Source organism: Leptinotarsa decemlineata, unplaced genomic scaffold (assembly GCF_025532065.1).
Source record: "Leptinotarsa decemlineata unplaced genomic scaffold, Ldec_3_MD MMD2_tig00001064_RagTag_RagTag, whole genome shotgun sequence".
NCBI lineage: Eukaryota > Metazoa > Arthropoda > Insecta > Coleoptera > Chrysomelidae > Leptinotarsa > Leptinotarsa decemlineata.
Window position 1 is genome coordinate 10655413 of NW_027412558.1, and position 21981 is coordinate 10677393.

Sequence of the window (21981 nt, forward strand, 5' to 3'; positions counted from 1 at the left end):
AGGGCCTGACCAGCACAAACTTTCCACTGGAAAGTCACCGTCGTTTTTCAAAACGTGTTCGTACAATTTTGATCCTTTTAATTGTATATTTCTGGTGCAATGTCTATGTTCGTACTCACATATTTTTAATCACAAATATAACTTCTATCACAAGAGCAAGGTATGTTATTAGTATACGTTTTCCTCCACATTTTTTATTATTTTTTCATATTGTGAAAGGTGAGAAATAGGGGTGGCCGGGTTATACTGCAATTCTAGCCAGTGGATTTATAGGGAAACGAATTCAAAATATGGTGGAATTTAATTGATCTGATCTTCCTTGAAATGATCAAAGATTGACAAGTACATGAAAACTGTCTGCTGTTAGAAAATCGGGAACAGGCCCAAGTCGTTGTGTGATTATTCTAATATGCAAAAACAACCCTCGTAACCTTATGTACAGCTTTCAATAGTGCCAGTATTTGCTTCCAATTCACCCGTCACACATCTCACACTGTTAAATTCGAGATACGGCATAAAACAATCTGGAATTCAGTCGCTTCGTTGTCCTCATACATGATGCAAGATGGCAATTCACTCGTTCGTTTGTCAAAACTGAGAAAGAGAAAATGAAACAAAACGACTACAACCGTTCGTTTAGGAAGAGGAACTGCTTTTCAGTGTCGTAGTTACTGATGTCTATTTCAGGAGTGTAAGTTTGCTTTTGTATAACTATGAAGTAGAGTTATCAAAAGTATCTTGGACTCAAGTTGCTGAATATTTTGACTTCATCTTTGTTGACTTGTTTTTGGACTTCCATACATTTTTCTTGTTTTTCATATCTTCTCGTCAAGTCTTTTGTTTTTTTTTATATAATATATACACCGGGAAAAATGATTGAAATCTACCTCGGAATTTTCATTTCGAACGAAGAAAATTACTTCAGTTTTATTGAAAATATACTCTCTCTATTGAATAATTCACATCCCCGAGCGTAATTTCAGTAGGCAATGTTCTTTTCATTGAGAATTAAATATTCATCTAATGTATGTGTGAAATCATAACGTATTATTTCATGTGAAGAGAATTACTAACTGGACGATGGGTATTTCCCCTTAGTGAAATGTAAATTTTCGCCATCTCTTTATCGAATGTAAAATTACGCTTGTATTTGTGAGCGATTATTGTATTGTTCATTCTTATCTACAGAAGCGCATCGGTTTGTCTGACGTGTGTATTAGAATTTTTTTTTTGTTGGTGAAAATAAGTAAAGAAGGTGAGTACATTTCTTGTGAAATTTCAATAACTAGTCCAATAAACAGATGAATTCATTGAGTTTTCTCGTTATGCATTATAGAGTGTTTTTTATTACAAGTATATCCTAACCTCACATCGCGAATTATTTCATACTATATGGAATAGTACAACATATTTCAACTGATTTTCAAATAATTACAGAACATATATTTGAAAATGTTTGTGATAATTACTGAATGGTATTGAGAAAAAGAGATATATTCGATTCGATTTAAAAATGAATTTCTATGAGGAATAAAGTTTCGTATTGGTGGTTGCAATTATCGAACAATGTTAAATCGTAATTTCATTCACCTAAAAAATATCTGAACCTTTCATTCGTATCTCTCATAATTTTGGATAAATTTGAGGATTTGTGATTCTTATTATTGAACTTGAAAACATTTTTGCGATGGGAGGCAAGTTGGAACTCAAAATTGAAGGAATCGAGAAACACTTTAGGACCTTTTTGTTTCTGTTGAAGAGGTGAACAAAACACTTCATCACCAATTCATACCATATTATTATAGCTATATTTGCTATATTTCAGAAAATGTTGGAAAACATTTGGAAAAATCTAATTTTTTATTGAAACGGTTGAATATATATCAAAAATTTTTGAGAAATATTAATATTGAAGTCAAACTAGTAGTAGTTTTTCTCTAGGAATGTGTGTTCGTCAACTTACTGTGTTTTTTGATTTCTAACCCTATTCATTTGATGATGATATTTCATTTCTCTTTTAGGATAATAACAGGAATTGAGGAAAATAGAAAAAGGAATATTACTTTCATTTCTCTTTCCGAATAATACCACCATGAGCAAGAAAGAAAATGTGTTAATTTGAAGAATGGTTTTTTTATTTTGTACTGTTATTTGACTTTTTTGAAAATTAAAAAAAAATGTTTTGTAGAATTTCATTCCAAGAATGTATATGAACTAATTTTGTATATACATATTTTTTTTAATATATCAATGTGTAATATGTCTTGTGCATTCAATTATCTAAATTATGAGGAAAAATGGCCACTTAAGAGTCAAAAGTCAACATCCGATTGAGGTATCATTATCTTCAAAACTACTCTGAATACGGACCTTCTTACAACGGAATATCCCAAGGTAATATAACCCGTAAATGAAAAATTACACCGTAAAATTTTATAAGAGTATAGAATTCCACTGTGAAATTATATAAGAGTGTAAAATTCTACTGTCAAATTTTGTCAAGAGTGTAATATCTCGATATAAATTTATATCACAAATTTACCCTATAAAGTTTTATTTCAACACAAAAGTACACTCAAAATGAAAAATTACACTGAAAAATTCCACATTTGTCTTCGGGGTAGAATTACAAAATAATATTCCGCATGGAATCTAAGATCACACACGAAAGTAATTTCTCGCTAACATGGGCGGTAATTAAATTGCCACCGGTACCGGTGGAAAAATTTTTACCAGTGTAGGTATTTAATTTTTGTTCTCGTTGCTATTCAACTTGTTTCTTATTTTTATTTCCCAGTTTCCTATATCTCGATCTAAGCCCCCTTGTCCTTTCTATTGTTAATTTCCTTAGGCCTTCCAAACAAATGCTATACAAAAATTGTATAGGCGTATTTGTGTATGTATGTTTGTCCACGCATTTCTCCGAAGCTATTAGTCAGATTGGGACTATTCCTTTTTATGACTTTAAAAAACAGTGCAAGGTAAATATATTTTTATCTTTGACACCACGACATCAGGTTACATCCAAAGTGACTGGGTCTATTCGACCCTCTGCAATTCGCAGGAGTTAATTGTGGCTCACACCTATTCACACTCGAACAAATAAACCCAGCTTCTCAACGAAGCCGATTGGTTTGTATGGTGAGTGGTCTTTCAAGTTAGATGGTAAGAGTACGACTCTGCCGAACTCTAAAAACCTGATTCAGTCCCCAGCGGGGCAAGTATATGCTTTGCTGTTTCATCGTTAATAAGGTAGTCGGATAGTCAAGGTGCAAGATTCCCACCCTGATACCCGCGACAACCTTTCTATATGAGGGTTTTTGCACGTCAGCTACACCTGACGATGCCTTAGATTCACCCGTGCAGGACTTTTTCGCCTCTGGTGTTTGTGAATCATCACTTGAGCGCAAACGTTTGCTAACCTGCTCATGGGGGGTTTGTTCCTTCACCTGAGACAGATTCTACGTACGCCGCTCAATAATTTGGTGCAAGGCGGTTTTATAAGGTACCCAGCTCTTGAGGAGACGACTCAGTCGTTTCCTGGCTGCAACACCAAACCTTTTTTTCAGGTTCAGTTATTGGATCAGGAGTTGGAGAGTTGAGAAGCTCTCGCTCCTGATCTAAATTTACAGGGAGGTCAGTTGAAGTCGTAAGCTCGACATCCACCTCCTCTGTAGACTCGCTCCTTATCTAAATTTACAGGGAGGTCAGTTGGAGTCGTAAGTTCGACATCTATCTTCTCTGTAGAGTCAGCGTCAGAAAGAATTTTCAAGTTCACTCTGTTCATCAAAGTCCCACGAGTAGTTAGGGAAAGAAGGTCAATCACGGCAGAGCCCCGCATTATCGTGACAAGGCGATGCTACGACGAGACAGCGCCCGGTATCTCGAAGGTTCAGTAAAGACAGCTGATAGGCTCATCTTTTCGGCACGGATACACACACCTTAGGGTTAAGCCATCGTTGGGATGCCATTCAGTTAGGGAATAACAGAACCGCAAGTGATTCTGTCATTCCCGTATCCAGCGGGGCTACGTGGAAGCAGGCATCCCATGGCCTTACTCAACCCCCACATCCCAAGCCAATGCACTCGCCAAAAACAGCATGCACAGTGATTCAGGCAGTGAAAGATGAACAAGGACAGCCAACCCGCCACCACGACACCAAAATATTGATCAAATTCTGGTGAATGTTTGAAACAATCAGAATGGGCGAAACCAAACTAGCCTCATGGTAAAGTTGACTTATCATACTCTAGACTCCTAGATTAACACCATCTTTCAAGCTTTAAATTTTTTTACAGTTTGACTGACCTATGTAAAATATCGGTGATGAACCACAAGACAATTTATACATTCTCGATCTATCTGACACCAAACCCTTGTCTTCGTTATTTATTATATGCATGCTCATATTATTATTGGATTCAAACCCTATGTGAAATTAGAAATCTTGAAACTAGTTTGGCCAAATATATTCATTAATTTATCCCTCGTCTCTTGGAATTGGGTGAATTTCCTTCATGGCTTAACTGTATATAGTTTGTTGGATAGTAAATAATCTAGATAGCTATCATAACCATTGTTGATAAGAGTCTGATAGATTCACAAAAATATTAAATTTGTTATTGCCCGATGGCTTTAATAGCACCAACTTCAAAAAAAATTATAAACCCCTAATTTGTTTGTAACTACTTTCGATTTTGTTCGGTTTGGTAAATTTGTGTAGTGTTATCTCATAATATTTTAAGTTGATCTTTTTTTTAATTACATCTATTGACATTTTTTGTTCTTGAATCATCCTTTGTTGTTATCCCCATTCTTGTTTCATTTATGACAATTCATGAAAAGCGCCACTGAATCTTTGTCACTCTCCCTTTTCTGTTCTATATGAAGATAATCAATACATATTATTAATTATAGAGTATATAGAGTTTTTTCAACTTCGGGGGACTTTTGCCATCAGAACATTCGGAATTGGTGAATTCGCCTTTGAAGTGCACTTGACGTTGGAACTCCTCTCCATCAAACTTCACTAAGGTGAGAGTTATGGATCATTTCGCCTTATTTTTCAACAAGAAACGGTTATTTGATTATGCCTATTTTTCAGTAGTCATAGGAAAAATTATGGACGAAACTAATCCTAATATATTCTCTTGATCTAGATTTTTTATTATTCAGATTGTTGAAGGTTAATAACCCAAAAAACCAACAAGAAAAACTCATTTTATTTTAATTAAAATTGGTATTAAATTCAATTTTTCAATGATACTTTTCCTCCAAATAAATATTTTGAAACACGTCACTGGCAATTGAAAGAACATAGCAAATATGGGGCACTGGGAGTATAATACATGCTACAGAACAGCCCGAAGAAATAGATGCTCGTTCTTTACTTGAGTAAATAAAACACAATGAGGGTCTTTTGTGTCGTTTGAAATGCCTGCCATTATTCAAAAAGTCAAAGAGAGCTCCCAACACCTAGCGAAAGGGCAAAAAATGTGTAATCCCATGTTTTAAGGTTCCTGTAACATTGTACAAACAAAACCAGGTGAACGTACTTGTAGTTCTGGTTTCGCTATTCATAATGAAACTTGATTAGATTTACAGTGGGCTCACATTATTATGAACATTTCATAAGCCTGTGTTTATGCCTCGGTTTATCCTACAGGGGTTTACACTAATATGAGGTTGTTTCAAAAGTTTTGTCCGTTTATACAGTGCTAGTCAAAAGTCCCCTCCCCCCTCGTATCTTTGGAACGGGTATACTTATAATAATGAAATTTGGAGGGTGGAAATAAGCGGATGTAGGCTTCTTAACTGGTCATAACAGGTGACGCAATAGTCATAAATGACGTCACAAGGCCACTGTGACCAAAAATTTTAAATGGGACCCTATGGCAAGTGACAGCTCGTTTGAAAGGTATTGAAAATACCTATTTAGTCATACCAATTTTGTTTGGGTTTCGGCTGATTTTGATTGATAAATTGAAGAAATACGAAAATTATTGTTTCGCATTTAATTAATAAAGATTTTAAAGTACGCCTCTGGTTCATTGTCAAAAAGGTTGACGTGTTTGAATTATCTACTTGTCAAAAGTGTTTATACCTTGAAAATTTACCTAAGCTATTGTTTAACAAGACGTTTAAGTGTTTACATAGGCAAAATGGTACGTACTGTAGCCGACAAAGTAACAGCTATCTTAATAATTGGTGAATGTAGAAACAATTTCCATGCAGCGGAACGACTGTTTAATGAGAGGTACCCCGATCGCCCTATATCGAGGGTTTATTTGAGGGAGCTTCTTCGGAAGTTTGAAGCATCAGGTAGTGTTCAAGATGCCAAACGATCTGGTCGACCAACAATTAGTGATGACAAAAAAATTGACATACTTGGAGAAATGGTAGTGAACCCTACTTCTTCCACAGCCCAAGTTGCGTCTATCTGTGAAGTCAGTCAAAGGACAGTACATAGGGTGTTGGCTAAAAACAAATTTCATCCATACAAATTAAAAATGGTGCACCAACTTTCAGATGATGACCCCGACCGAAGACTAGAATTCTGTGAAACTATGTCCGATAAAATGAACCAACAACCAGGCTACATACAGACAATTTGTTTTAGTGACGAAAGTACTTTCTTTCTCAATGGAAATGTTAACACTCAAAATGTGAGGTATCGGAGTGACACAAATCCTCACATCTTTCGTGAAAAACATACTCAATTTCCAGAAAAAGTAAATGTTTGGGCAGGTATTTTGGGAAACCACATAGTTGGGCCTCTTTTTCTCAATGCTAACTTAACCGGTGAATTGTATCTGGAGATGTTACAAACTGATATTGAGGCGTTAATTCTTGAAATTCTAGAAGATAATCCAGATGAATTCGACAACTTGGAAATAACGTTTCAACAAGATTGTGCTCCTGCACACTATTACGGTGCAGTAAGACGTTACCTAGATGAAGAATATCGTGGTAGATGGATTGGACGACGAGGTTCGATCGAATGGCCAGCTCGGTCACCGGACCTTACACCATTAGATTTTTTTCTATGGGGGTACTTGAAATCTAAGGTTTACGCTACAGCACCTGACAGTATTGCCATTCTGAAACAACGAATTGTTGAAGAATGTAGGGCAATTTCCGCTGACACACTGGGACGAGTACGACAAGAGTTTAGCAATAGGATGCATTACTGCCAGGAAGTAGATGGAGCACATTTTGAACACTTATTATAAGAACTGGTTCTTAAATCTTTATTAATTGAATGCGAAACTATAATTTTCGTATTTCTTCAATTTATCAATCAAAATCAGCCGAAACCCAAACAAAATTGGTATGACTGAATAGGTATTTTCAATACCTTTCAAACGAGCTGTCACTTGCCATAGGGTCCCATTTACAAATTTTTGGTCACAGTGGCCTTGTGACGTCATTTATGACTATTGCGTCACCTGTTATGACCAGTTAAGAAGCCTACATCCGTTTATTTCCACCCTCCAAATTTCATACCCGTTCAAAAGATACGAGGGGGGGAGGGGACTTTTGACTAGCACTGTATGTGTCTACTCAAACCTTCCGGCAGGCGCGGTCCTAAACTCAACAAAACCGGGCGCGGTGTATCAAAATGATCACGCCCTTGTTGGACTCTAATACTTTGTGAATAACTAGAATAAATTTTAATTTTAGGTATATTATATACGTATATATATTTCGTAAGTACATTCTACCTTTACAAAATATTTGAAATAAGATTTTTCTAACTTATAACAAAATTAAAATATTTTAAATAAACTAACTATATATATGACTTTACTGTAATATAAAAAATTAATAAACTTTTAAATCATTAAACCATCTCCTCATCTATGGTATCTTGTGGTATTTCTGTCAATGTTCGACTGCAAACGTTGCAAAAGCTTTCTATGTGCATGAGACAAATGGGGTTTTTGCATTTTTTGCAATTACATTCTGTTAATCGCCTTTGTCCAATGCAAATATGACATCTTTTGCGTTTTACTACATTTTCGTTTTCTTCTTCTTGTTGTTCCTGCTCTACTGGCGTAATACTTTTCAGGCGTTGTTGCAGGCTGGTATGAATCCCTGATGTCTGTAAACTTCGTCGAGCCATATGAGGTGAAACTAATGCGTGTGATAAAGTTTTCAAAAATTTTCTTCTTCGAATAACATCTTGACCATTGCCAAAATATAGTACCTGAGCATTGATTCCGCTAATATTTAACATAGCAAAAAATACTACCATGGGCCAACGGTGAGTATTTCTAGCCACATTAAATGAGGCACACAACTTGAAGCCAAAATCACACATTTTTCTTTTTTAGGAACATAAGATACCAAAGTACACCCTTTCTTGAAACCAAACAAGCTACTAATAACAACTCTTTTGTTATTTGGCAGAAACTCAGGTGGAATTGCGACCTTATTTTTTTTCACTGTTCCAACGTAAGAGAAGTTTTTAATTCGCAACTCATCTATCAATGGAATACTGGTAAACCAGTTATCTGCAGTTACATTTCGTCTGGTCTGATATATAGGTTGGCAAAGTCGTAGAACAACATCCGATGGTGAATTGCTCAATCGGAATGGGCCTTCAGGTTGTAATCCTGTATATATTTCTAAATTATATAGATAGTAAACTTGAGAATCAACCAGTGCGTATATCTCAATTCCATACTTATTGGGCTTATTCGTGATGTATTGTACAAAACCGCATCTTCCCTGAAATCCTTCTAGTTTTTCATCAATCGTTACATTCTGCCCCAGACTATAGGACTTCTGTGAATTTTGTACCAGCATTGTAAAGATTCATCGAACTGCTGCGATTTTATCGGTTTTTCTTTTTTCATCTCTCGTGGTCCGATCGTCAAATCGCTTACAACGCATAATAAATTTAAATCTTTTGATGTTCATGACAAGTCGAAATTTTTCAATGCCGTCCCCGTCGGATCCCCAAAGGTCTTCCAAACTTTGCCTATTACCCCTGTGAACACCAACTAAATATAAAAGACCTATAAATGCCTTCAACTCAATAATGTCTATAGGTTTGACATCTCTATCGCGTTTGAATAATACTTTTATACTTTCAATATATTGATTCGTATGTTGTACAATTATTCTAAATATATCGTCATCTATAATGCAGCTCCAACATTCTAAAGGAGGTTTTGCCATTCTTGCAATACCTATTACACATGGTAACTTGCGAATGAGATTATGTGGTTTCGAACGAACTCTTTGTAATGGGACATTTTTATTCCATTTTGTTTTTTCTATAATCTTCTCTCCTTTATTTTTTTCTCTTCCAAAAAAAATTGTTATCATCTAAGTTAGATCCATTATCATCATATTTATCGTCGTCACTAGCCTCCTACTCCGTATCTGAATCGCTTTCACGAGATTCGACAGCATATTCACCATCTGTATCCTCTTCATCATCAATATCGTCCTGTAAGTCGGCTTCGTCATCTTCAAACATCATTCTTTGTAGCTCTTCAACATCTTTAGGATCCGTTAGATCATATTTTTCACTACAGCTTTCCATGGTCAACGAATTTCCAACCTAAAACACATAATTATATTAACAAATGAAAAATCTTTAATCGGGCGCAGTGTATCAATTTGATATTTATAGAGCACGTATGTGAAAAATATAATTTGTGAATAATAAAATGTAAACAATAGTATTATAAATCGATAACACTTACCAAAATAATTGACAAAGTAATAAATTTGCAAAATTTCTTTTGTAACGGGTATAGGCGAGGTGTATCAATCAATACGATGGGTCACATGTAGCCTAAGTGCTGTGAGTCTACACTCACTCTCCTTACTCTACAGATACCAGAGAGAATATAGGTAGTAGGTTGGCGAGAGATCTGAGGAGTATGGTGGGTGAGGCAGAACTTCGGCGCTAGGAGCTGATTAACGGAAAAACAGATTTTAAACAGAAAAACAGACAGGACGGTGATTTGTGAAACGTGTAGACGAGCGTTGTCGTGGAACAGGATCGGACCTCTTCTGTTGACCTGTGCCGGCTGCTGGTCGGTACATTCCGTCGATTTCCCCACAATAGAACTCTGCTGTGATAGTTTGGCCTGGTTGCAGTGTTATAATGAATCACACCAGCCGCTGACTACCAGACAGTGACCATTTTGGTGGGTTTTCGCCTTTGGGAAGTGCCTGGGAGTCTCACTGGAGTCCAACCGATTTCCCGAACATCTCCTGTTGTCGTAGAGGGTCCACTTTTCATCATCCGATACAAAAACGATCGTTTTGGTTGCCCAAAATCAAACATGGACAGATCTCGAAACCTGACATTTTCTGTCGATCGTTCAAATTCTGGAGCACCACCCCCTTATGTTTTAAACCATCAAAAACCGCATGGAAACTAACATCCAGTTCTTTCGCCATCCCACGCACCGTTTGTGATGGAAAAGTCTTCACTAGGGTCTTCAAATTCTCGTCCTGGATTACTGTAGGTCGAGCAATTTGGGCTCATCTTCGAGGCTATAATCTCCGAAACGGAATTTTGCACTAACAACGTACAGTGCGTTCATTAACACTATAATTGCCAAATACCTGGTTGATTTTTTGGGCTGTTCTGGCAACGCTTTGGTTCAATTGATGACAGATGACACAAGATTCAAACAAAAAACAACAAAAATACCAAAAGTGGGAACAACCAAACACCAAAAGTTTCTGACTTATCTGAGTCCAATTGTCTATACTGAAATACCCAATGAGTTAAGACATACCCGCAACCAACAAATATTCAAACAGTGGCTTCAAACAGTACCTGCAGAAAGAGTGAACCCAATTATTGAAAGATGGATATTTATACTGTTACCCCGAACAGTAAGTTGAGTATCGAGAGCTCGAATATAATTATAGAAACTATTCTATTTTCAAAATCGTTCAATTAGTCAAAAAGGAGGTGTATATGAATCCAAACAGTATTGAATGCATACTTCACAGATATTCAGTCATTCTTTTTATATTATATACTATGTAATTATTAGGTCAAGATATATTTTCACATTTATATTTCTTAAATTTCACATGTTTACCTTCATACACATATTTTACAGTTTAATATTTAAAATTTTATATTTTTACATCTTTAGATATTAAGAATCTATATTTATACTTTTTAAAATTTATATTTATGCGTCTCTTGATATTAGTATTTTACATTTAAACATTTTAAATTTTATATCTTTACAAATTTTGATGTTTACATTTCACATTTCATATCTCCAATTTTACAATGAACATTGATAGATTAGTTAACTTGCTCATGCACAAGATTATATCTTTTATGAACAACAAACCGATCTATTTGCAGAATTAGATTGAATAATTGTTATTGCAATTTTATATATTTTCGATGGCAAATAAAGAACTCAAAAGAAAAAAAAGAAAGGCAGAGTTCACATATCTTTGTTTTGCTCGTTGTTACATCCAACTTTTCCTTATGAATTGTCCGATATTGTTTATTGATCATGCGGTGAACATTATAAGACTCATACAGTTGATTAATTCATTGGTTGAAAATTAGTGTGATTTGAATACAAACTTCCAGTAAATTTTGTATGACTCAACGTACGGAACTGTATTTCTAATGCAAATTCTGATGCATCTTTCAATCCTGCATTCATCAATGCATAACAAATTACACCATTTATCTTTCAACTCGAATGGAATATAAATTATTTTTTCGTGTTGTGTTTCTTCATTCTGAATTATAATTCTACGATATCCCTCTTGCAATGAGCTAAAGTAGGTATGTATAGATAATATAAGTAGATAGATAATATAGATATATAGTAGGTAGATAATATGAATAGATACACGCCTTTATAGGCGTGTACAGGTACTTCAACCAAAAATTATTTATTGATCGGAACTGAATCATTGTCTATGTTTTTCATAGATAATAATAGAATAGAATAGAAATGTATTTATACTGAACAACAAACAGAATGGTTTCCACTTACGTGATGCACAGTTTTTTTCAAAGTTCCTTACATATAGTATTCATTGAGTACCATTGATACAGTTAAAATCGATATAAAATATAACAATATAAAACAGTAAATAATAAAATGACCGTAACAAAATTCAGACACATTTTGGTGTTCGAAGAAGTTGTCCCTCTGTAATACTGAATAAATCCATTTCACAGTTCCTCACCATTTTGTTAACGGTTTCGAGACATTGTTGAAGAGGAGACAAATTGTTTGAGACACGAAATAGATTGTCTCTTCTTCTCAGTCTTACGTCAGGTACAGGAAAATCAGTAATATAGAGAATTTCAGGTACTTTCAGTTTTCTAAGAATGTTAAAAACAAAAATCACTTCCAACGACTCACGGCGGTCTTTCGATGGTTGCATATTAATTTCTTGTAATTGGCTAGAATACGATATAAGTAAAGGCCAGACATTGTCGTTTCTGAAAAAGAGTGTTCTTAATAATCGTCTCTAGACTCTTTCTATAGTATCAGAATATGAAAATGTCTTTGGATTCCAAATGACACAACCATATTCCAGCTTAGAACAAACAATGGAGTTAGAGAGTAACAAACAAGTGTCGTGATTGAATTCACGGCTAGATCTTAAGACAAAGCTCATTTTTCTATTACTAAGTATTCAATGTGCCGAGAGAAACTGAACACACCAGCAAAAATGATCCCGAGATCTTTCATATCATTGATTCTCTGTAAATTGATATGATTAATGAAAAATAGTCCTTGATAGTGGGTAACTTCTTTCGTGTGAAACTCATTATTTTACATTTAGCTTCGTTGAGAGATAGGTCAGATACTGAAAAGTAAGTAGATAGATTTATTACGAATAAAGACATCTTGTTGGTCGATTATTACTGAGTCCACGTGATTGTATACTCTATTATATATTACCCGTTCAAATATCTTCGACAAAGCTGGTAATTTCTTACATTGTTTTTATTGCCGTTTTTGTGTATGGGGGTAACTCCGCCAATTTTGAGAAAGCTTGGAAAAAGATTTTCTTTCAGGGAAAGATTGAATATCAATGTCAGTGATTACTTTAACAAGTCACAGTAAGCCTTGAAAAAGTAGGGTAGAATGCCATCGATTCCAATGGCTGCTTTGGGTTTCAGTGTCTTAATAGCATTTTCAAGCTTTTATTCCTTAATATCATCAATTTCAATGATGTCTAGGTCATACTCAGGAACTAGTGTGGGGTTTACCGGCACACCGCTATTCGTCAAAGTTGATTTGAAGAAAGTAGCAAAACTGTCAGCAATATCCTTATCATTGAATAATTCATCGTTATCATGAGTGAATCTGTTATCAACAGCACAGTTTTTTCGACGTTCCTTGATATAACCCCAGAATTTTTTGCGATCGCTCTTTAATAAATCTATTGCATTGAAAACATTATCAGATGAGTTATCACATGACATTATTTGCTGTTGAATGAAATGGGGTGATGTTACCGTTGCGAAAGAAGTTGCAACAGACTGATGCTCCTCCTACATTGTATTTGTGATTGGAAAAAAATCGGTATGAATTTTGCGGAGTGGCCACAAATATTTCTCTCTTCTATAGATACTTTCACGTGACTTGGCATATTTGATTCCACCAAGAGCAGTACATATCAGAAATACGAGACGGACTGTGGCTGCTCATCGTTTTGAGGTTCAACTCAATACACCTCGAACTTCACTGTTTAAGAACTCTTCCATCTGGAGAACTGCGTTTATGTGGATTTAATCCCCAGCGATTCAAATCCGCTCTAAGAGCGCCTTAAATATTTTCCTATAGTGCTTGTGTTTTGTTCTCAAAAAAATTGAAAGGTGTTACGTTTTTTTGATAAATCCGTTCTCAACCAGGCAGGGGGGCTCATATCGCAGTACCACCCTGTATTCGAATTTATTGTTGGCACTGTCCTGGAGGTTTACTTGGGATCTATTTTTGCGAGCGCGCAGAGAAAAAAAACTCTGAGTGACCTTTGCTTATTTTGACAAGAATGACCACGAGTTAGTTATCGCTGGGTCTTAGGAGATAATTTAGAAAATATATTGGGTTCTTTTTCGGAGGTGAAAATACGTTTAGGCGGATTAACCCATTTTGTTTTCTGGGAATTGCGACTTTTGTAAAGGTGTGTTAGACATGTTGCAATTCCGTATTCGAATCTGATAGTTGGATAACGGATTGATCTTGACCTTGAGAAAAATAACATCTCCGTGATGTTAGGTTATTCGGCATCGGGAGGTGAGCATTAATTTATTATTTTATAACTTTCATTGTGGTGAATACGCTCATTCATTCTTAACAAGGCGGTATTTTGATTCGAATGTAATTTCAGATGTTATGGATTTGCGAAATTTCGAATTATTTTATTACATACATACATTCGGGCAGTAGACGGTTTCAACTGACCAGCACTTCATTGAAGCCGTAAGAACTCGGGATTTCATTGTTTGGTAGACCTTGGGCCGAGAAAACTTACAAGCTGTTTATAGTTTCCGCCCTAGATGGCTCCTGCTGTCGATCTTCGAAGAAACGAAGGCTAAATACCTCGCAGAGGATTTGAAGTTTCTTCATTTAATGTTGTTGAAAACTTTTATCGGTTTTTTTTGTTACAAAAGCAATGGGTGGTACTGTTGAGCCGTAGTCTCACTTGTTGTATAAAAAAAAGCTTGAAGAGAGCAGATTTATATTTTTATGTGTATATGCTTATATTATTATTCAAGTTAGGTCAATTAAGAAATTATTGGACCGTACTTTCACATTAGATAAATGTCGTTCAGCGATATCGGTATCCATCTTTCCTTGATTGTATAAGGAGTATACGTAACTTTCGGAAGTCTTTGTTAAATTTGTTATTACAGTGAATAAAAATTTTGTGAAATGAGTCTGTCGTTGTTTAGTGGTTTCTCTCTTCAGACATAGTTAGCCGGAACAACGCAAAACTACTTGGCGCCCATTGGCCACGTTTATTATTTAGGTATGCAATTTTTCATCGATCTGCACGACCCTAAAAGTTGTTCAAGAGCAAGCACACTACTTGCCGTACTTAACCCTACAAAACTATTTTTTTTCTTCTTGTAAATTAACAGACAAACAGGAGGACGTAATGAAGGAAATCTGTCGAATAACCAACTAGATGTTCAGCAAAACCAAATTCAAAAACAGAAAATATCTAATTGAGCACACTTTTTCTGCGATCTAGATACATTTCTGTTGTTCACCGTCCTTTTAAGTGTTGTTGGGAAACATTTTCACCCACGCACCAAACTGGGTTTTAAAATACTATTTCCTGCAATATTTAATTATTCAGGAAGCTCATCTGCTTACAGCCATACAATGCAAATTTCGTTGTAAAGGAGCGATAGAAGTTATTAAGAGTGATGATCACGACGATCCAGTATCTCGAACCTAATAAATTACCAGCTCAAAGACCAAGATTTTAATAATAGCAACTTGTCTTCATGAATATTGAATGAGGATTTAATTTTGTGAATAGCGCAATATCTAAGTAGCTTGATCTTTTCACGCCGAGGCTTTTCTTCTTGTTGGTGGTGTTGAGAAAGTGATCAATTGCGTTTAGGATGAGAAGTTCTGTGATAAAATATCTTATCTTATGATATTAATGAAAAACGTCAAATATTGAAATGTCTAAATTGTTTGCAGGTTGGTGTGTAACGCAAGAGTGGCACCGCTGTCCCGACTTCTTCCAGATAACTTGCTCATAGTTCAACTAATTTACAGAAAACGTTAACGAATTGAGGCGTGCGTTTCCATAACTAATTGGATCCATGTTTCCCTAAAATTTAGAAAATGGCGACGATACCTTCTTTGACAGCTTTGACATATGCCTACATAATTGTAGTGGACCAAATCTGATAACTTCCAGTAATCCAGTAATATTAAAAAAATAGTAGTTTCCAAAACTAGCTACATTCTTCATAAACACTATTAAAAAAGTTTGTGAATCCACTGCCGTAAGTGCTGTTGTGCGTAGATCCAATAGTATTATGTTATTCATTGCATGTTACGGTTTCAAAACTTGTTAGATCCTGTTCGTATGTGCACGGTTTCTTTACTGTTTACGTACACATAATATTTTTGTGAGTAGTTGTTTGAACGTGAAGCAGTCTTGTTGCGATTTACTGTGTCTGCGGTTTAAAAATGAAGTTAAGATTCCAGAGCTCCTTGAGAATAAAGTGCAGGTCAAAAAAGAAAAGCTTTCCACAATATGTTTACAAAACTCGTTTAATCCTACTTTTGTTTTCAAATAACTCTCTAATATTTGTTTGCTGACCGTATATTAGTTTCAAAGGACAACCTACAAATAACAAATCAGTCACACAAACCTACTTGATTTCCAAATTAAAGGTATCAGAAAAGTGCGATTTTCTCGAAATCAATTCTGATGGATTTAATAAGTTTTGGAAACGGGCGCCTCAATTATAGACATAAACTTTCCACGTGCATCACACGGTCATTGGTGAAAGTCGTATGAAAATTCATTCCGTGATTTTTGAGTTTATCGTCCTCATACGTGGCGGGCGGGGGCTTTTTTATATCATGTAGTGGGGTCTCGGGGAGATTGCCTCTAATAATATTATAAACTGTAAAAATTTTTACCATCAAATACTAGATGATATTACCAAACCAAAGCGAGTACAACTGAAAGGGAACTTTTTATCCACATTCCCTTCCTTATCGGTGAATCACCTTTCATCCCGTCGAGAAATTCATAAAAATTCTTGGAATAAACAAACGCCAGTCTGAGTCACCACCCCAACACTGATAAGCTAGTCAGTCACAAACAATTGAAGCCGTAGTTTGTATATGACCGATTTATGCAGCGGAAGTCAATAGATGTGTCATGTTGTGGACCTTTAATCGTCCCTCAGGGTTGCCAGATGTTGTAAATATCCTCACTTTCGAGAATTCAGGAAAGAGATAGTTTTCGACTTGGTTGTTGTAATATATTTCTGAAATTATTTGAATATTGAAATTAAGATAATATACTATGTTTATGAAGCGAACTGAAAGGTATAATAAAAACTCATATCCGTCCAACAAGCAAAGTAAAACAAACAAAGATAGATGCGTGATCATTACTTACATTTACATCTATTGGGTAAAATAAACAAGCCTCCTTACGCTGGCCAATCATATTTAACTGCAATCGGCTGACGAAATTCATCTCACAGTGTCGGAGTGTCCGGTTACGTTTTAATTCACCTGCATATTATAAAAAAAAATCGGTTGTTCCTTAGTGCAACTCTGTACAAGCAGCCTTGTCTGGGAGGTTACGTGCACTATGCTCAAAAAAATAAGCCATTTATTTTCATCAGGAGTTACAGGAAATGCTATCATTACAGAGTGTATATGAAATTAATAATAAAAATAATGGAATATAGAAATGTATAAAAGTAAATGCTGGAACAAAGTATATATAAGATATTCATATATGTAAAATTTCAAGAGAGGAATGAAAAATTGAGTATATAACACAAAAAGTTACGAATCATGCAATGAAGCAGTACTGACACAAATGTTATTTATAGTATTATTAAAAGTGATTGTGGATACATTATACTAAGGCGTTCAGAGAGTCGAAATGAATATCATAGTGTTCACAGATTTTATTGAAGCTACTGCACATAAAATTCAATGGTGATCGTAGCATAATATTTGTGCGTGATGCTTCGCAATAGAATTTCAGATTGTGTCGACCTTCACTTCTTGATACTAAGAAATTGAACTCGGGTGAAAGAACCGTACTGTCAATATTGTTGTTTGTAATTTATGTAGGAATTTTATACCAAGGATAACTCTCCTATTTTCCAAAGATGTCATATCAAATCGTGTCAACAAAATGTTTTGATCGATGCCTCCCGTGGGGTATTGACCACCAACTTTTAGCAATAAGTATTTTAGGAACTTCCTTTGCACGCTCTCAATTGATGTTTTTGGTAGTCGTAAACTGGATTCCATAACACAGAGCCATACTCTAACTTAGATCTGGCATACGCAAAGTATAGCAATTTTGTGGTGGAATACTTTTGAAGTTTTTGCCTTTTCTGTAAATGAATCCAAGCATCCTATTTGCATTAGCAGTCATATTCCTTATATGTGTTGTAAATGTTAATTTACTGTCGTATGTTATACCAAGATCTTTTATTTCATGTACGAGGTTGATTGTAGTTTTGTTGATTGAATAATGATATTATTCTACATTTGGATTCGTTCAGTTGTAGACGATTATTATTACACCAAAGTTTTATTACATCTAATTCATGTTGTACACCTTGGCAGTCAGAAATGTCGTCAATTTTATAATATAGTTTCAGGTCGTCTGCAAATAGTAGGCTAGGAATATTCAAAGAGGTTGCCAAGTCATTAATAAAAATTAAAAATGAAAGAGATCCAAGATCAGAACCTTGTGGTACCCCAGATGTAACTACGTACTGGGCCGATTTGAAAGATTCATATTCGACGAATTGTTTTCTGTTAACTAGATATGATTCAATTAGAGTGAGCAGTTGGTTAGAGACTCCCAATTTTGTCAATTTGCTGAGGGGAACATAATGATCTACTTGACCGAAAGCTTTTTGAAAGTCTAAATAATTAGATTACTAGTAGCAGGAATCTTCTAAGTATACTTCAAAATTGTAAGTGATTATATATTTTATAGAGAGTTGTAAATAACTGAGTCTAATCAGAGTTTTCGGAAGAAGAGGAAGTTCAATATCGTTATTTTGGCGAATATTGTATGAGTAAGTTGGATGAGAGCGAAACCTGTCTATATGTTTTTTTTTTCATAATCATTATTGTTTCTGAGATATACCTCTTATACTTTCAGATATATCATATAACACGGTCTTGAAATGTAAAAATGCTAATGGTAAATAGATAACTGCTACAATTACGAGAGTGCTACATCTTTTTAGCAGCAGAAAAGCTTACTTCTATTATTTCAATTCAACTATATCAACAATGCTCATCAAATTTTGAGTTTAAATACTTTATTCATATCTTTCTCAACATGCTTTTCTAAGTATTCAATGTGTGGGGCTAATGCAGACGATATTTGTGTCGCCAGCACATAATGTAACTACATAACGTATTGATGTATTTTTCTGATTGATTCGACCGCTACTTGATGAAGATCCATAGTAATTTCAAAAACTACACCTCACGATTTGATCTCCACAAACTTTATTTGAAAAATATATCACATGTTTCGCTAGCACACTAGCTTTTTCAAGTGATTTGATCACTTGACAAAGCTACTGTGCTAGCGTGTAGTTTTTGAAAGTATTGATGTATGTCAGATCATTTAGGTACATAAATCAAAAGAAAAATAGGACCCAGAACCGAGCCTGTGGAATCCCACATTCTAGTTTTCCTATTGCTTTGCATAAGTCACTTCTTTCTGTACGAAGTGAGGTTATGTAGATAGTGCATGGATGATGTTAACTTTCTGGGCTATGAAAGGTTTGTTGCAATGAAGATCTGAATCTGCTTATATGGTTATTGTATATGGCGTATGCAGGGGGGGAAGCAAGGAATACTGCCTCCCCACGGAATTTTTTTAGAGGTGTCAATTTTTCGTAGGTGCAATAAAAAAAAAAGATTCACAATTGGAAGTGATTTTTTTTTGGTTTGTTATCAACAGAATAATTGATTTCATAGATAATGTGAAAAATGCAGATTAGCTCGGGGTTTATGTACTTATAATGTTTTAATTATTGTGTGAGCAAAAATTTTGCAACGGGAATGCTTTGAATATGTTATTATTTAATAGATAGTGGATAATTCCTATTCGCAATGCGTCAATAGGATATTTTGCTGTTTTTTCAATAATTGGGAATTGATACTTTTCTGTTATATGCGTTTTTCCTTCCTCAATCGAGTAACTCCGTACTTTGAACATTTAAAATTTCTTCTAAAAATGGAATATGAAATCATAGTTGAGAAAGTCCTTGAATAATTCCTCACTGAAGTAAATTGAAAGTAAAAACACAGATTATTTATGAAAGTAAAATTGTTCAAAAATATGTTGACGTGGAGTGGGGATTTTTTGAGACTACGAATGAGTTGTCAAGATACATAACCTGGCAACCCTGCCCGCACTCATTTCTCTAATGTACCGTCTGCTTTGAAAGCGTGTGCAGTTCCTACATAGTTTAGTAAGTTTGTACTTGATCGGAATTCTAGTGAGTCGACAAGTGAAGTTTTTATTGGTTTTTGATGTGCTGTTAATGAATGTGCGGTTTTTAATTACTTCCATTCAGTTACTCGGTTGTTAAGATGGGTGATAAAACAGTGATCAGACTAGCCGCGCAAAAATCCAGATATAGGAGGGTATGTTTTTGTATGTGTTTTAGTAATGAGGAAGAATGATTGGGAGTTGATTTTTTTGATATTTCATGGGCATAATTCAATCAAATGTAGGTAACGAATGGCTGCATCAATAAAATAATTGAAAACAAATCATTATTGCTGTCGAGATAAATTGAGTTATCTTGGCTTATAGGTTTGACAAAAAAATTGTATTGACAGTATGAACTATTATGAAAGCTATTTTCCGGTTTTTTTTTGGCCGTGGGCTGCAGGTTTTTATGCCTGATGTTTTGTCTCTCAAGAAATTGGTCAATGTTTATTATAAAACTTTGTTTCTGTTCAGATGATGGATTAATTAACTAGAAAAGGTACTGGGCTGAACTTTGGCATGGTGAACCAATTGAGCTCACTATGGGTCTTAATGGGAATAATGGTTTGTGTATTTTGAACCGTATGAGTATGGTGTCAGATGTTTTTTCTGATGATATGCGAGATTTCTTGACTGCTTAGCCGTGGTAGGTATGCAGGTTTGTATGGTCGAATTGTTCCTTACGCCGTAACTACGATGCTGGTATTATATTATTATTAGTGGGCGTGGCTTGGTTCCTCTCAGTTGGATCACCTTTAAGAACAGGTAGCCAGATTTTATTAATGTTCATTGCCTCTTCTTTTCTATTGAAATTATCCCTGTGTTCGGCTACAGCTGATATGTCTGTTTGCTCGAGTCGACAATGTCTCTTGTGTTCAGAGAAACGGATACCTATACTTCTTTTCAACTACAAGGAATCCGGTATACCCCGGGTGTTACTGAAGGTTCTCCGGGGTCCTTAGCTGACCTTAGACTTTATCTGATAGTTTTTTTTTTGCTGAAATATTGGTTTCACGTCGTGTTTCTCTAAGATTCTCCCAATCCGGTCCAATTAATTATTAATAAAATCTGGCTACCTGACCTTCAAGATATACAAACAAGGTCAAGTAATCCAATCAAGGGAAACCGAACTATAGATAACACTTGAGGTAGCTATTGTATAGAGAAGCACGCGAACGGTTTTTTAAAAACCCTTTATAGTGAAAATCATACAATAAATTATATTAATGAGTTTCAATATGGATTTTCATCAAGTATCGGCCAGTTCTATTCAAGTATGAACTATTATTCACCTCAATTTTGCAATGAACTTACACATTTCAAGAGCTTACATATTTTAGTGAATTGAAAAGAAATGAAATAAAAGTTCATGCCGGTAAATCTGAGTTATTACAGAATACGGTCAACAACTATATTTTAGGCAATGTAAATTTCATTATACCTATCTGTTATCAGTTTATAACGGATTTATACTTTGGGTTTTTCGAGTTTGAAAGGTACATTTCATCAATGTTTTCATCGTGTTTTGATTGATGAGGGTGATATCTATCACAATCAGTGTCACAAATGTATATTATCTATTTATCTTTTATACCTATATAATAGTAATTCATGAAGATTTTTTTATGCAAATTTATAAAATCAGACTATTTTTGGTGGTTATTTTCAACAGAAATGTTTTTCTTTATCTACGAATATCCGAAGGCTAGATATCAAATAAATCAACAAGATATTAAATCTCAGTGTAC

General features: G+C 35.0%; 1 protein-coding gene across 6 annotated transcripts in view; it reads left to right on the forward strand.

Annotated features, from left to right (window-relative positions):
* The window catches only part of LOC111508333 (transmembrane protein 47), a 351117-nt gene that overhangs the window by 299370 nt on the left and 29766 nt on the right, over window positions 1–21981 (forward strand). Inside the window, exon 1 of one of the 6 annotated variants that reach the window (XM_074175657.1) lies at window positions 14043–14158. The exons of 3 other annotated variants lie outside the window; for them this stretch is intronic. Coding sequence is in view for 1 of the 3 variants with exons in the window: in XM_023163791.2 (XP_023019559.1) it covers window positions 20332–20385 (54 nt within the window). In the remaining 2 variants the exon portion in view is untranslated. Of the gene's footprint in view, window positions 1–14042; window positions 14272–20178; window positions 20386–21981 lie in introns of those variants that run through there. 2 more of the 6 variants (XM_074175656.1, XM_023163791.2) reach the window with 2 other exon arrangements.